This window comes from Daphnia magna, linkage group LG2, assembly GCF_020631705.1.
Source record: "Daphnia magna isolate NIES linkage group LG2, ASM2063170v1.1, whole genome shotgun sequence".
Taxonomy (NCBI): Eukaryota; Metazoa; Arthropoda; class Branchiopoda; order Diplostraca; family Daphniidae; genus Daphnia; species Daphnia magna.
Window position 1 is genome coordinate 17,421,198 of NC_059183.1, and position 14,684 is coordinate 17,435,881.

At 38.9% G+C, this 14,684-nt stretch overlaps 2 protein-coding genes and 1 long non-coding RNA gene across 4 annotated transcripts; 2 read left to right on the forward strand and 1 right to left on the reverse strand.

The window, feature by feature from the left end:
• The first annotated feature begins 83 nt into the window (after nt 1–83).
• LOC116916575 (putative fatty acyl-CoA reductase CG5065) lies at nt 84–2,628 on the forward strand. Its single transcript, XM_032921835.2, is given in 9 exon segments — nt 84–534; nt 605–853; nt 926–1,071; nt 1,141–1,310; nt 1,378–1,510; nt 1,589–1,832; nt 1,916–2,038; nt 2,040–2,170; nt 2,230–2,628. Coding segments are annotated over 9 exon segments (1,506 nt in total). The 5' UTR covers nt 84–339; the 3' UTR covers nt 2,345–2,628.
• A 3,308-nt stretch (nt 2,629–5,936) lies between these two features.
• LOC116916577 (putative fatty acyl-CoA reductase CG5065) lies at nt 5,937–8,336 on the forward strand. Its single transcript, XM_032921837.2, has 9 exons — nt 5,937–6,251; nt 6,327–6,575; nt 6,632–6,777; nt 6,847–6,886; nt 6,965–7,100; nt 7,173–7,311; nt 7,388–7,634; nt 7,688–7,941; nt 8,026–8,336. Exons 1-9 carry the CDS (start codon nt 6,057–6,059, stop codon nt 8,102–8,104), a joined length of 1,485 nt encoding a protein of 494 aa, XP_032777728.1. The 5' UTR covers nt 5,937–6,056; the 3' UTR covers nt 8,105–8,336.
• Nucleotides 8,337–8,806: 470 nt separating this feature from the next.
• Nucleotides 8,807–11,004, reverse strand: LOC116916580. 2 transcript variants are annotated; one of them, XR_004390692.2, is made up of 4 exons: nt 10,511–11,002; nt 10,101–10,325; nt 9,541–9,988; nt 8,807–9,474 (listed from the first exon to the last, which is right to left on the reverse strand). It is a non-coding gene; the product is annotated as an uncharacterized LOC116916580 (long non-coding RNA). The 2 variants fall into 2 exon arrangements; XR_006643378.1 differs by having other exon boundaries at nt 9,541–10,325; nt 10,511–11,004.
• Nucleotides 11,005–14,684: the final 3,680 nt, after the last annotated feature.

Sequence of the window (14,684 nt, forward strand, 5' to 3'; positions counted from 1 at the left end):
TTCGGGGCATGCATGGCCATTGAGCAACAGGTTAGAAAACAAGGAGAAATATATAAGGCGAAAGGCGAAAGCTGTAGTCTTCAATTCACGACAGCTTACTTAGAGAAGCGGTTCTGTTTCTCGCCCTCTGTTCTTACTCATCCATACTCATCGACCTCGTTTCAGTGGGATAAGTCAGTTGCTTTGTCGCTCCGTGCAGTCCAATTTTTACGTTACACATTGCGGAATCTGTTTTAAAAGACCGAGAACTCAAATGTCATATTGACAAGGAAAAAAAAAAGTCGTGTCGTTTAAGTTCGAATTAATCAAGAAGAGAACAAAAAATAAAAAGTTCAAAAAATGGAGCATTCCAGTATTGTAGAATTCTACAAAGGTCGCTCTGTTTTCATCACCGGAGCGACTGGTTTCATGGGGAAAGTGCTAGTGGAGAAGCTTTTACGATCGTGTCCTGGTATTGAGCGTATTTACCTGTTGATGAGACCGTCAAAAGGCCAAAGTGTCGAATACCGTCTTCAAGAACTGATTAATAACCAAGTATGGCTTATTTAAAAAAACTAAATGGCAAATTAACAATTCAACAAACGATGCAATTTTTTTATTGTAGATATTTGATGAAGTCAGGAGGCAGCAGCCGAATGTTATGACCAAAGTTACAGCCGTGAAAGGTGACGTTACCTTTCCAGGGTACGGACTCTCGCCATCCGATTTGCGACTATTGACTGAAAACGTTTCTGTCGTTTTCAATTCGGCCGCCACCATCAAATTCGATGAAGAACTCAAAGCAGCACTTGAAATGAACGTTAAAGGGCCCATGCAGTTGCTTGAAATCTGCCGACAAATGAAACGCCTTGAGGTTCACTAACTCTTTAGCTTGCCAATTCCCCCTTTGCATACCACTAACTAGTAAAACTTAATTACATTACAGGCTTTTGTGCATGTATCAACTGCTTTCAACAATCTTGATCGAGAAGAAATGAGGGAAGAGGTTTATCACTCGAAAATCAATCCGGTAAAACTGATCGAACTACTAGACTGTCTCGAAGACAGTGTGGTGAAAAACATTGCGACAGAGTAAGAGCTGGTTACAGCTGAGACTTGTTTAGAAAAGAAATTGGCTAACACCGTAATTAATTACGTCAGGTTACTGGGGAACTGTCCAAACACATATACTTACACAAAAGCATTGGCCGAGCAGCTGCTCGAACAGCAATGCGGAAGCGTTCCTTTGACAATAGTGCGGCCATCAATCGTGACAGCAGCGCTGAAAGAACCCATTCCCGGTTGGGTTGACAATATGAATGGAGCTACAGGTAAAAAAGATTTATCGGCACGTCTTTTGTAAGTAACCTTTGATATTGACAAACGAGTTGTATTTAGGAACGATCGCTGCCGTTGGAAAAGGATTCTTTCGCGTCATGAAAATTAACGCTGATTTAGTCAGCGACATCATTCCCGTGGACTACCCGATCAATCTGATGATTGCCGCCGCTTGGCACACAGCCACACGAAGGTAAACACTTAGCCCACGTTTGGCTTTGCATCTCAACAACAGAATTAAACATTAATTGACATGTTCATGGCAAAACAGGCCGAATAACGTCACCGTCTACAGCTGTACCACTGGCCATCAAAACCCACTCACTTGGGGTCTTCTTCAGCGTTGGTCTTTGGATTCGTGGTTGAAGTTCCCTACAAAGGATATGATGTGGTATCCTAGCGCTTATTTCACAATCAACGACTTGTGGCTCAAAGCAAACGAGGTTGTGTTCCACACCATACCCGCCCACCTATTCGATTTATACAGCTCCATGACCGGCAAACGCGCTCGATGGGTATACAGTCAACAGTTGTGTGTTTTCGAAAATAGAAATTTCACCTTTTCCTTTCGTTCTCTATTTGATTTGCCGCCGTACAGGTGCGGCTTTATGCCAAAGCAAACAAGGCTTTTTCGTGTTTGGAATTCTTTACAACGCATCAATGGCGATTCATCAGCAACAACCCCATTCGCTTGCTGAACGAGATGTCGGCGGAGGACAGAGAAAACTTTCTACATCGATGTCCGCGAGATAGAATGGAAAAGCTATTTTGAAACTTTCATTCTTGGCGCCCGTCGTTTTGTTCTTAAAGATGATCCCAGCACCCTACCACTTGCCAGAAGCAATCTACAAAGGTATGATTATGAAAGTGAAACAATCGTCGGTGACACCCATTTATTTCATTCGTTTTTAGATTGTACACCATTCGACTGCTACTACGTCTGATTTTCTTCTCCTGTTCCTTACTCGCCGTTAGGAGCTTGAGAAATTTCGGCCGCTCTGCATTTTTGAAGTCCTCAAGCATCTGAGTTTAAAGAGATAGATACGCATATAATAACCAGAGTTCGACGAAGAAAAAAAAAATCAAATATTTGTGACCTTATTCGTATTTGTGTTGAAGCCTTTGTTATCCTCTAATTAGAAACAGCTATATAGAAGAGAAAACCTGCTGGCTGCGCCGTTCGTCGAATACTCAGCACTGTTTCCTACCAGTTTCGGAAGGCTCGTAGATTTGTTCTACTGTTACGCTTACACTTTCGTTTATGTCTTTGCATGTTGTTTGCCGGGAAATAGAAAAAGGGAAAGGTTTAAATTTTGGCTCAATTAATAAATTCGTTACAAATCCCTATATTTCCTAGGCGATTAAAAACCAGATTTTCCTTATGAGCTAGAGTTTTTTAATTATTATTATTTTTTTTTAAGGTTTTATTTCCCTAAAAAGTCGTATGTGCATGCGTGCTTGTTGAAAAATAGAACAACGTTAGAAAACCTGCGCATTAAACTTTCTACACCGGTCTTGTAAGAGAAAGCGCTGAGACAGTTATTCCCAACATGCTTCCTGCGTTTGTCTGGATAGATAACCAGAGCCGTATATATTCTAGCACAGTGTTTCGAATCACATTTCAGAGCACAAGAATTTACGTGAATGCGTCTTAATGTTGTTGCTTCAACGTCAATCAAAAATCTACCATCCAATAACAAAAGCTCACCACCTTCTGGAAATATTTATACTAAGGGCACCTTTGAAGCTATTCAAATCCGCTTCGTGAGTTCTCTCCGGTCATTAGACGTGTGTTTGCATAAGTTCTATGTTTTATCAGGTCAAGGTAATTCCAGCAAAGAAGAAGGGAAATGCTTATTCTTGTTATCAACGGTCATCTTGCCTTCTTGATCCGCCATTCCATAAAAGGGTCGACCACAAAAAATTTACTATTTAGAAAATACCTTTCTTTTTTTTTTCTCTTTTTTTTTTTTGTCTGGGGCTATTGGTTTTTCTGGAGAAAGGGAATGTTCTTTGAAGATAAAATACTGAATTCTTTTGTGCTTAAACTGCAGTTAAAGAAGTTGTAGCGTCTATATGAAAGAAATGAAAATGACGAGAGAATATGACGAGAGAAACGAGATTATTAAAAGTTAAGTGTTCATTATAGCGGAGACAATAAAGGTTTTAAACAGCCTTCCATTTTTGCGTGATCGTCATGAGTTGCAGGCACATGTAATTATTTATATGGTTGTGCCTAGAGATAGTCAGCTAAAAATGTCTTCCAGTTTAGACTAACGAAAACGAAGGTCTTCTTCATCTGAAAACCGGGTTCTTTGTTTTGATTCTTTGTTTATTTTTTAGTATTTTATGATGAGATATACCTTTTTCCTTGCAAAGGGTTTGGGGTGAAAGCAGTGAAAAGCGTGTCAAGGCTGGGGATTTCCCTAAACTTGTATAAATTAAGGTTTTACCTTTGAGATGCTCAAAAGCTTACACAAAAATAAGGATATGCGTCAGCTTTCCTCACGCACTGGATGGGCTTGGTGTATAATCTTTCCTAATAGGAAAGACCCCGATTTGTTCATACCAAATTCCAATGTAGCAATTCGGATATTTTGGTAAGCAATTTGATCCACTCCGTCGAATTCTGAAGAGAGAAAACGATATAACCTACTCGATTAGAAACGAAAAGGAAAACTTATTTGTGTAGCTAGCTCCCAAAACAAAAGCGGGAGAAGATTTTTGCTGTTAATAGAATTATTTTACCATTACACATGAATATTTGCATCAAAGGACAAAGGCTTTTGTTCGTACATGTCCACGTCCTTAAAATATCATGTATGCATTTTATTTTGAATAGCCGACCGTATATAGCCGACTAGACTCGGTGAAAGTGGTTGCCGAGATGAGTCAAGTTAAACGTTCAATTTAGTTATGACGATAACATGACACTCATTTTCATATCTACATAAAGGATAGTGACAATTGAAAATACTCTTCGTTTTATCTTGTTTGTTACCTTCGGAGTCGACCGAAAGCATTGAGTTACACGGCGCATTTTATCTCGTCTCTTTCTTTCGAAGAATATAGGACATTGCAAGTTACCAAAGGGCCAGAACATTTAATTCTGATGACGCGACAGAATAATCGAAGACACCGTTCCCATTTAAAGGAAGATAATGCCTTTGTACTCTTAACTATTCAAGGATAGAGATGTTAGAATAAAGCTACGCCACAAAAATTAACGCATCACAAAACAAACTAGGTTACTAGGACAAATGTGTTAGGGATGGATGCTTGATGTAATCTATTTTACCCTGTAGTTAATTTTTTTATGTAACCACACGGGCTGACTGGGGAGGAATTGGGTTTCGTGTGGGCTACCTGAAGTTATAACCCACCAACACACAAAAACAATTTTAAAATGATGCGCGCTCTCTAACTAAAGTGGTGAAAGTAAGTTATTTATGAGAAGAACATGTTAAAATTGACTACTGGCATTGTTGTCTTCTCCATGTTTAGCCAAATTCAAGGAGTACTGAATATTTGAATGGGGATAGAACTGCTTGTACTGCTTGTACTGGCCAGGAGCTTCATATCCCACATAAAATATGTAATTATTTATTTTTTTTGGGTCGATTACGGGAGAGCTCTTGCGCGTCTAGTGCGTCTTGGGCTACATAGCGTACGCCACAGCGACAGAGCACAACTGAACGAAATGGAAAAAAATGGGGCGATAGGAGAGAACTAAATTTCTAACATGAAGAGGAAACAGCTGTAGCATGAGCTTTCCCACCAAAAACTGGAATTTGAAAACACTAATCGATTTCTGTCTAACCACTACATGCTCCACACTGCTGCCCTGTACTGTTACCCGACTGTTACCGCATCGAGAGCTTGTATTTTTACTGTGAAACTCGTACAAGGCTTTTATTTTCTCCACATTTGCCTCCACTTCCGATGGAGTCTTCGTAAAGTCAATGCTACCATTTAAATAAATTCCCTAACAGTTCTCAAAATAAGTAGAAACCGAATTTCACGTTTCAATATGCCAACAATAACACGTAAGATTCATATGAAAAGAATTCGTTAAATGTCTCCCGTTGGACTGCAGCAAATTAAAGTTTTCGTTGATACAGTTAAAAATACAAGCAATTGTCAATGGTTGGTTGAACAGGAACGTTGCGGGAGAAAGTGTGGATAGTGACGTCGGCTTCTATCTAGTAGCCTAGCTGGAAAAAAAAAGTACAGACCGAAGCAACAATAAAAACGCAACACGTGTTCTCATCACGCTTGCATTTGAAGATGTTGGATCCAGCCTTTCTCCGACCTATATTTCCATGGTTCTCTGAACTGCCTAAAAGATGATGATGCTTTGTATCCGAACGAAGAAAGTCGTACCCAACGTATTGAGCAGAGGCGGGGTAACAAGCCTAAAGGATCGAGAATCGAAACTAAAAACTGTGAAGAAAAAAAATGATGAAATAGGTTACAAATATGAAAAAAGAAAAAAAAATACGCAATATATTGAGAAAGAAAATGACAAGTATTTACTTGCACAACTAACGTTTTTACCCCACTGGCCTACTTGGGGCAGGGTTTTCCTCTAAAAGCAGAAGGGATAAAAGCTAGATCGCCATTCTGTGAGCAGATGCCAACCCGCAATTGTAACGCGAAAAGTATCTGTCTCTAAAGCTTGTCTTACCTTGTTATTCTATTTCTTACATTTTGATTAGTTCCGTAACACAAAACCAAAAATGAAGGAATCAAAAATTGCTGAATTTTATCAAGATAAAAGCATTTTCATTACCGGTGCGACAGGATTTATGGGAAAAGTGCTTGTGGAAAAACTGTTGAGATCCTGTCCAGGAATCGAACGCGTTTATCTCTTGTTGAGACCTTCGAAAGGAAAAGATGTCACTTGTCGTCTCGAAGAACTCATCAACAATGAAGTACAAATTGAATCAGTTTCCTGGATTTGATTAACTTTAACGTGCAAGTGACTGACGATGGGAATTTTTTTGTAGGTGTTTCATGCCTTGCGACAAAATCAACCGGAGATTGTTAAGAAACTGATTCCCATGGCTGGTGACATTTCTTTAACATCCCTTGGCCTATCCGCTGCTGATCAGGAGATACTGAATTCTTCCGTTTCCGTTGTCTTTCACACGGCTGCACGCATCAATTTTGATGACAATCTTCGTGAGGCGATCGACGCGAACATCAAAGGTCCACAAAAAGTCATCGCATTTTGCAGTCAATTGAAAAAATTGCAGGTACGTCAGTTTTGCATATTGATAGTTGATGAAATACGTTGTTGATTGTTTCACAGGCTTTCGTTCACGTATCTACCGTATTCAATAATTTGGATAAAGGGGAGATAGACGAAGTCGTTTATCCGTCACACCTGGATCCTCTGAAGTTAACGGAATTTGTAGACAGCATGGATAACCAACTTCTTGCCAGCATAACCAAACAGTATAGCTAGTTCCATTACCATCGATATCCGTCCATGCAATTCTTAATCGGTCCAATATTCAAATGCAGGCTAGTGGGAAATTGCCCAAACGTTTACGCGTTCACGAAGGCATTCCGTTTATTAATTACCTTTTTCTTTTCGTTGCTAGAATAGCCTTATTTTTTTTAAATAATTTCTTAAATTCAGGCATTGGGAGAACAAGTGCTTCAAAAATACTGCAGTGAAAACAAAATCCCGTTGGCTATTGTGAGGCCTTCGATTGTTACGTGTTCGTTGCAAGAGCCCATTCCGGGATGGATTGACAACCTTAACGGACCTAGTGGTAAATAAAAAACGTATTAAATAACAAGGATATAAAATTTTACAACAGGAAACTTGATGGCGTCGATTTCAGGCTTCATCGTTGGTGTTGGAAAGGGATTGTTACGAACTGCGATAACAGACTGCAATCTAGTTGGAGATATGATTCCAGTTGATATTGCCATTAATTTGATGATTGCTGCAGGCTGGAAGAGCGCAATTGGTGGAATGCAGTGAGCCTCATCTTGTTAGAGATTACCACTTAGTAATGTGTTGAACTAATGATGCCATTTTATTGAAATCATTAAGACAAGACAACGAAGCGAAAGTGTACAACTGCGTAACAGGATCGCATAATCCTGTCACTTGGCGTATGTTTAATCAGTACGGCATGGCCGGTTGGAAAGAATATCCAACAAAAGACATGGCATGGTATCCCAGCATCAATTACCACACTCGTCAAATACCCTATAAACTTGAGCAAGCAATTTATCATTATTTGCCGGCTTATTTCTTTGACTTTGTTGCTCGAGTCATCGGGAAGAAACCTATTATGGTTAGTATGTTATTTACATTTTTTAAAAGCCATATGTAAGAGAATATTTAAAGGTCACCCTGTATAATAAAATCCATCGAGCATTAACATGCCTGGATTTCTACGTGGTGCGTGAATGGAAATTTGTCAGCAACAATCCAATTCAACTGTTGGATGAAATGTCTCCTGAAGATCGGCGCCTGTTTAATTTTGATGTCAGAGACATCAACTGGGAAAGCTACGTTACCAATTACATCCTAGGATGCAGGAGGTTCCTGCTTAAAGACAACATACAGACGTTACCAATTGCCAAGAGAAATTTGAACAGGTATTCCAGTGTCTTCTCGCATATAGTGTTACTTTTCAGGTGTACTTCTATTGGTTAATTATGCACATATTTTGTTTACCATAGGTTATACTGGTTGAGGATTCTACTACGCTTAATTCTTCTAGTTGTGTTGGGATTTATTTTCTACAAATTTTTCTTTTAACATTCATTCACCGAATCCAATTTAACAAGTTACTAAGAAAAGTATTATATACGACATGGTAGAACCATTCTTCGTTATTCCTATAGCATATACAGGAAGAAAATCACACCATGTTCATCAGCCTTTGCGGGTTTGGAGGTTTGTTCAGCTTTTCGCAATATACATGACATGCAAAACATTCACGTAAATACTTAAACGTTTGTTTTGGCAATAAAATTGTGTTAAGTTCCAAGGTTCGATTGACGTTGAATTAAGTGAATCTGTGATGGCAGTCAGACTTGTCCTAATCATTGAATAGAATTGGTTCCGCACTCGACAGTGTATAAAAGAGAACAGGAAAACGTCACTTAAAGCAAGTGAATAATGCTTAAAAAGAAAAAGAAAAAAAATACCGTTACGCAATTCGAAACCGGTGCTGAGCATCCCGCGTTTATGAATGGAGTCTAGGAACGAAAGCAGAAATTTCCACAACGAGTCACGCGTTTATTATTTACGATTGACAGAAAAAAAGAAATTATTAATGGGGATTGTTGAATCAACCGTAAAAGGGCCTGGTTACTGTTGTCGAAGGTCGTGATATTAACAGTGACCCACTGACACTCTTTCCTAGAAAGAGAAACATCTCTTAAAAAGCCAGACAAGACTTGCTTTCAAGCTTACGTAACGATTGCATGCTAACTATTGATACTCCACTCACATGGCAACATGTCTGACATTGTATTCTTGCCAAAGATTTTCCGTTAAATTTCTAATAGATGCTTCTTTACATAATAACCAATTGCAGCAATTGTTAAACGAAAAAAAAGGGCGGCAATCAAATAGTCAGAAAAGTAGGGCAGAACAGAAACTGGATGTGAGGAAAGCTGCGGAAAGCTACAATCAGATGAATGTTAAAGGAATAACATTAGTTAACATTAATCAATGTGTCTCGGCCGGCCACTGGGGCGAGATTGACAAGGAACTCTTTTTCTTGGTATGGCTATTTGCTATGGAGTAGGACGGTTTTGCCGAAATGGGAGCCGCAACTTGTTTACGTTCTTGAAAAAATTGCAGACATTCTCGGCTGGTGCCCTTATTTCTGGTTTGAGCGACGTTGAAAAGACAAGTTAGCTGTAATAGGGAATTCTTGACGTATTCCATTCGAAAGTTGAGGTTTTCCAACTGTAAACTCAAATCTTCGAGGAATTCGTCGACATGTTTTTCGTTTTTCTTGTCCCTCGTCTCCGCAAAGATCCAGATGGTAAATAAAGCGCTCACAATACTAAGCGACCTCATCATCACCTGCCCGGGTTTCTCACCTAAGAAGCGTAGGTCACGATCGCTGATTGTTTTTGGAATTAAACTGTTGCCATTCTCGGGACTGATCTTCTCTGAAAAACATTAACAAAAACAGATAAAACGAATGTTGTTATTGCATTAGCTACATAAACTCGCACCTTCTTCGTTGGCTAAAAGGACGAATGGAAGGATTGGTTTCAAGTAGACCAGGATGGTAATGAGCCAAAACAAGTTTCTTAAGCTCAAATCGATCGTCATGTCAAAGACGTTTCACAGTCACGCTCACAAATCACGCAGTGCAAAAAATGATCTCTACTGACACGTATATATATAGCTCGGGATTCGTTTCTTTGCACAACGGGAGTGTCATACATAACGGAAAAAGCTAACGTGAAGGAGTGGACTATTGACTTAGACCAAGGCGTGATCGGTCAGAGATCAGTAGTCAGTAAAGACATTGTACACGATCGGCGAATTTTGTTTTTACAGCACTCGAACTGACCCAGTAGGACTTGTAAATAAAAAATAATGGAACTTCTCATTGTTAAGGCCATATTACATCAAACCCGACTTCTGGCGTTCTTAGCGGATGGTTTCTTCACGAAACTGGTGAGTTTTGTAATAAAAATTTGATGCATCAACATTTTAGGACAAGTATTGATCACGAAAATGTTTAAGTGTGGTTTTCAATTGCAGCTCAACTAAGAATTTCACTTACTGCTGTGAAATACGAAGGGTGTGCCTCACTCTGAAGACTCGGTACACATCGAGAGAGGTCAGGTATGTTTGAACCTCTCCAGTGAAGCAAAAGAAGCTCTGGCACCGTTAGTCTTGGAAGTCAGTTCTTTTCATTGTAACATCGAGTATAGGGTATATAGTCTCTTTCTTCTTTTCAAGATGATTTCCTCCTCAACAGTTCTTCACTGATTGTTCAAATGCAAGCCTGGTTACAAAAGTATTGAATGTCAAGTATAGTTTTGGACCCATCCTGATAAAATATCTATTCAGATTGTCATTCTGTGTATGTCTACACGATATGAATAAGAAATATAGCCAACGTGCGAGTCGAGTTGCAAAATAGTACAAGCATATGGTGAAAAACGATAACGAATTTATTGAAGTTTCTACCTGGAATGTTGTTAACGAATTACCAGGAACGTCCTTTTGATTTAGGTCCAGCTTTCTTCACAGTAGTACATATTGGCATAAGAACAGAATGTGACGACAGAGTTCTTGCTTCCCCATATAGTCTATATACAACAAGTCTAGTCCATAAAATTTGTTTATATTTGTGGCAAAAAACAGTGCTACGACGTCCATATTGTTATTCCAGACACAAGTTAATTTAATTTCTATAGATGAAGTCTCGTTCTTGGTAGATTCCACCTTCTTCTTGGGTATGACCTTTCAGCTTTCTTATTTTAATTTCATAGCCAACTTGGCCATGGATTACGGGTATCCTGTTGTATCTGGAACACTTTTACTCGCTATTGCTAAACAGCCAATTTTCTTTTTCCCTTTTTTAAAATCTTTTTTTCTGCGCTAGTGGGACATTGAGACATGATGTCCCTTCGCAGGAAGAGGGATTTGAGCTTTTCGTTAGTTTGACAGCACAAAAGAGACTGCAGAAAAGATAGACAATGTGAGGAGGGGGCAGAAAAGATCACTTTAAGCGCTAGACTTTTGTGTGTGTGTGTGTGTGTGTGTGTGTGAAAGAATTAGACCCATCCTCAAACCTTTTGAAAGAAAGACAATTTTCTGACCGTTCCTCTTGTTAACGAAAATACGAAAAAAATGCAAATTCCGCTTGCATTTGTATTCGCAGATAAATCTATAGTAAACATAAATTTTTTTTCCACACTGTGCTGTAAAAACTTGTTTATAGATGTTTAATTATACCAATTAAAAGTAGGAGAATAAGTAACCAGAGGCATAAGTAAAAAGTACGAAACCCTAAAACCACGCCTACGTGGTTTACATCTAAAAATGTATTTCAACAGCAAGAAATATTAAACGAATAAAATTCACCAAAGGTACGTTTCATTGGATTGTCAATTGTCCGTTAATTGACAACATATTCGATTCGTCGACAGGATTAGTTTTGTAACGGGAATGTTTCGCGGATAGCTTTGCGGAAACTTGACTGTACGGCCGAATGAATTGCAAACAATCTTGATCGATGCCCTTATTTTTGGCGTGAACGGCGTCAAATCTGCAAATTAACTGTTTTAGAGAATGACGGACATTGGCCATTTCCTGTGCAACTCTGGAGTGGAGGCGATCCAGTTTCTGTATAAGTTTCTCAAGCAGTTCCATTTTCTCAGACTCATTTGTTTCCATGCAGCCTACCATCTCTGTCGCTTCTTTTATGTCGTCTCTTGTTTCTATAAAACTCCAGATTGTAAAAATGCTGGATACAACCGATAATACGTTAATGAAAATTGCGCTGGGGGTGTCTCCTAAGAAACGTAGTTTGCGACGAACGTTGACGTTTTCTTTCGTTACCGGATCCAGCTCGTTCTCCGTATAAAAACGGTGGACTTTTTCTGAAAAACCTAGAAAAATGAATGAAAAAAAAATAATAATTTCGATTGTTTCGTTTTTCTTTTGCGTGAGATACGTGGATGGAAAATGTGGATCCTACCTTCGTCTATAAATCCATGGGTGTTTGAATGCTGAACACAGAAAACGATCAAGACCAATGAAGACACGTTAACACACCGAAAAATGATATTGTTCATTTTGAAATTTTGGTATTTTTGTCTTGGATAAATAATTGTAATTTTGCTGAATTCACGGTTTCAATGCAGCTATAGTTAGGCAAATTGATTGTTATCAGTTAACAGAGGTTATTTATTAGATCAAAGGTAGTTATTAAGCTTTGCTGGTTGCCTAGTCAAATGATTACTGAACCCTGTGCTCAATTTTTTGGCACATATATAGTAAACGCCCTATGAGTTTCCGTTTCGGTGCTTGTTAAGGAATAGTACGACATCCACAAGTGAAAGAATGAAGAAGTCGGCTGAACGCCCTGTTAACGGCTTGACTCGTCGAATTATTCAGGAGAAGAAATCAAACACGACAAGTTTTTAGAGTTCACGAACCAAAACGTTTTGAACGTGAGATACTAACAAAAGAAAACAACCGGAGGTGATGTTTTAAAAAAATTATATCCTGCTCTGCAGAGACCCTTGTGGTTCAACTTGTACCTATTGAGAAACGTCTTCATCCAAAATTGGCCATTGGCAGTGTCAAAACAAATGAACAAGCGATGAATGTATGTTTGTTTAGTATAATATATGCTGCCCGATTTTACGTGCTTCATCTGGACCTTGTATCTGTATAGAATATAGTGTGACACGCGTTGCAAGTAGATAAAATATGACACAACATTGCTTACATCAGCACAGTCAGACAAAAGGCTATTGTACAAGGCACTCATACTACAGAAGGAAAAAGGGACTCCTAAACTCCTACAGGCGCCTTATTGATGCATGGCTGTTTATGTTGCAGACTGTCAACCGTGTATCGGAATAGACACAAATTGCCTTTTTCAAGTAATTTAGTAGCATAACACTAAGCAATTCTCGAGCTTCTTCGATACCTTATCTCTGCTTCGATATCATTCATAGCTTGAATTCTTGAATTGAAAGCAACGTGCTACTGCGACGTTAATTAACAAGATAATTATCAATATTTTTATTTTATTCTTCTTTGGCTTTGCAACGCAAGGTGAGATATTAAGGAGAGAACTCGGAATCTGGAACCTTTGGAGGCGGCAACAGCTGTCGGTACCAACTTTTGCAAAATGCCGCTCAAGCAGTTCCACCCCTTCAGTTGATCATGTCGCTTTTTCTGAACTACCTCCACGAAAATCAGGCTACCTAACCTGAAAGGGAGATTACGTTAAATTAAGATGAGGCCAGATGGACCTTGGAAGGTACGATCATCAGCACGTCCAGTTATTAGACTTGGAAAAGCCAAAACTATTATTGGATTAGAAAAAAACGAAGGTTAGCCAGGAGAAAAGAAATGAAACTTTTTGTGCGACAGAGATGCGATGTCCTTTCAGGCTTATATAACAGATATTCAGAACTAAACCATCGTGTATGACATCTCTTGTCAATAATTCGCAGTAGGTCTACGTTTAAGCTTCAATAATAATTTTTTAAAGTGTAATGTTCAATAATATTAACAGCATTAAGATATATTGATCGAAGGTATAAGAAAGAAATTGGATTTCAGGTTAAATTACGTTAACAGTATCGACAAGTTTATTGAAATTTACTTATTTTTTTGTGGCCGAGCCCTCAAACCACAACATTAAGGTTGGCGAGGGAACTGTTTTTCTTGATTTGTCTATCCTCACAATTTATATTTACATTTACATTTAAACACGACGTATTAACAAAAGAATCCAGTCAAAAGTGATGAGCCCAAAATATATTATGATCTTCAGAGATTGCGGCGCCATCTATATCTATTCGGGAACGTTTTCATTTAAAATTGGCTATCAAACAAATAAGCGGTAAGTGCGTGATTTTACAATTGTAGACGCCCTCATCCGGACATATTCTGTACAGAATTTAGTGTGACACTCTTTATCGGTGTAGCACATGACGAAACAGAGCTTGCAACGGCCAGACGAGGGACTGTTTGACACTATAGGCAAATTCAGACAAAAAGAAAACAAGTAAATAAAAGAAAGAAAAAAAAATCATCACTATTTCCCGCTAGCCTAAAAAGATTCTCGTTGCTGATGAGACGTAAAAATATGGTTTAATCAGTGTGGATTTATCACCTGGGCAATAATAAGCTATAGCGGTAGCACTCAGAATCTTGAACCTTCAGAAACGATGGCAACTTTCGTTACCGACTGTTGCTAACTCACGTTCGATTTAGAATACTTCCCCCTCAGTCGATCGTTTGGTTTTTCCTGAATTGAAAGATGTCCACGAGAATCAGGCTACGTAACCCAAAGGAGAGGGTGACATAGACGAAAATGAAGTCAGGCAGACCTTGGAAGGCACATTTCGCGGGGAAATACGCCCAATTAGGAGACTTAGAAAAGCCAAAACCATAATCGGATTTGAAAAACGAAGGTTGGCATGGGGGGAGGGGTTGGAAATGCAAAAGCCATTAACCTTTTTTCTGCACAAATGATGCGATGTCCACTCGTGCTTTTACAAAAGATGTTTAGAACAAAACCACTGATATCGTTGCCAGCGGCCTTATAGGAAACTGTGCCGATGGCATTTCCAGTAAACAAAGAAAGAAGAAAAAATTGCAATAGGTTCAAACG

Excerpts from the sequence above, each read along its gene's own strand:
- LOC116916577 (XM_032921837.2), top strand. The coding sequence starts at position 6,057 with ATGAAGGAATCAAAAATTGCTGAATTTTATCAAGATAAAAGCATTTTC. Across the intron at positions 6,252-6,326 it reads AAGAACTCATCAACAATGAA|GTGTTTCATGCCTTGCGACA; the intron begins GTACAAATTGAA and ends ATTTTTTTGTAG. Across the intron at positions 7,312-7,387 it reads AGCGCAATTGGTGGAATGCA|ACAAGACAACGAAGCGAAAG; the intron begins GTGAGCCTCATC and ends GAAATCATTAAG.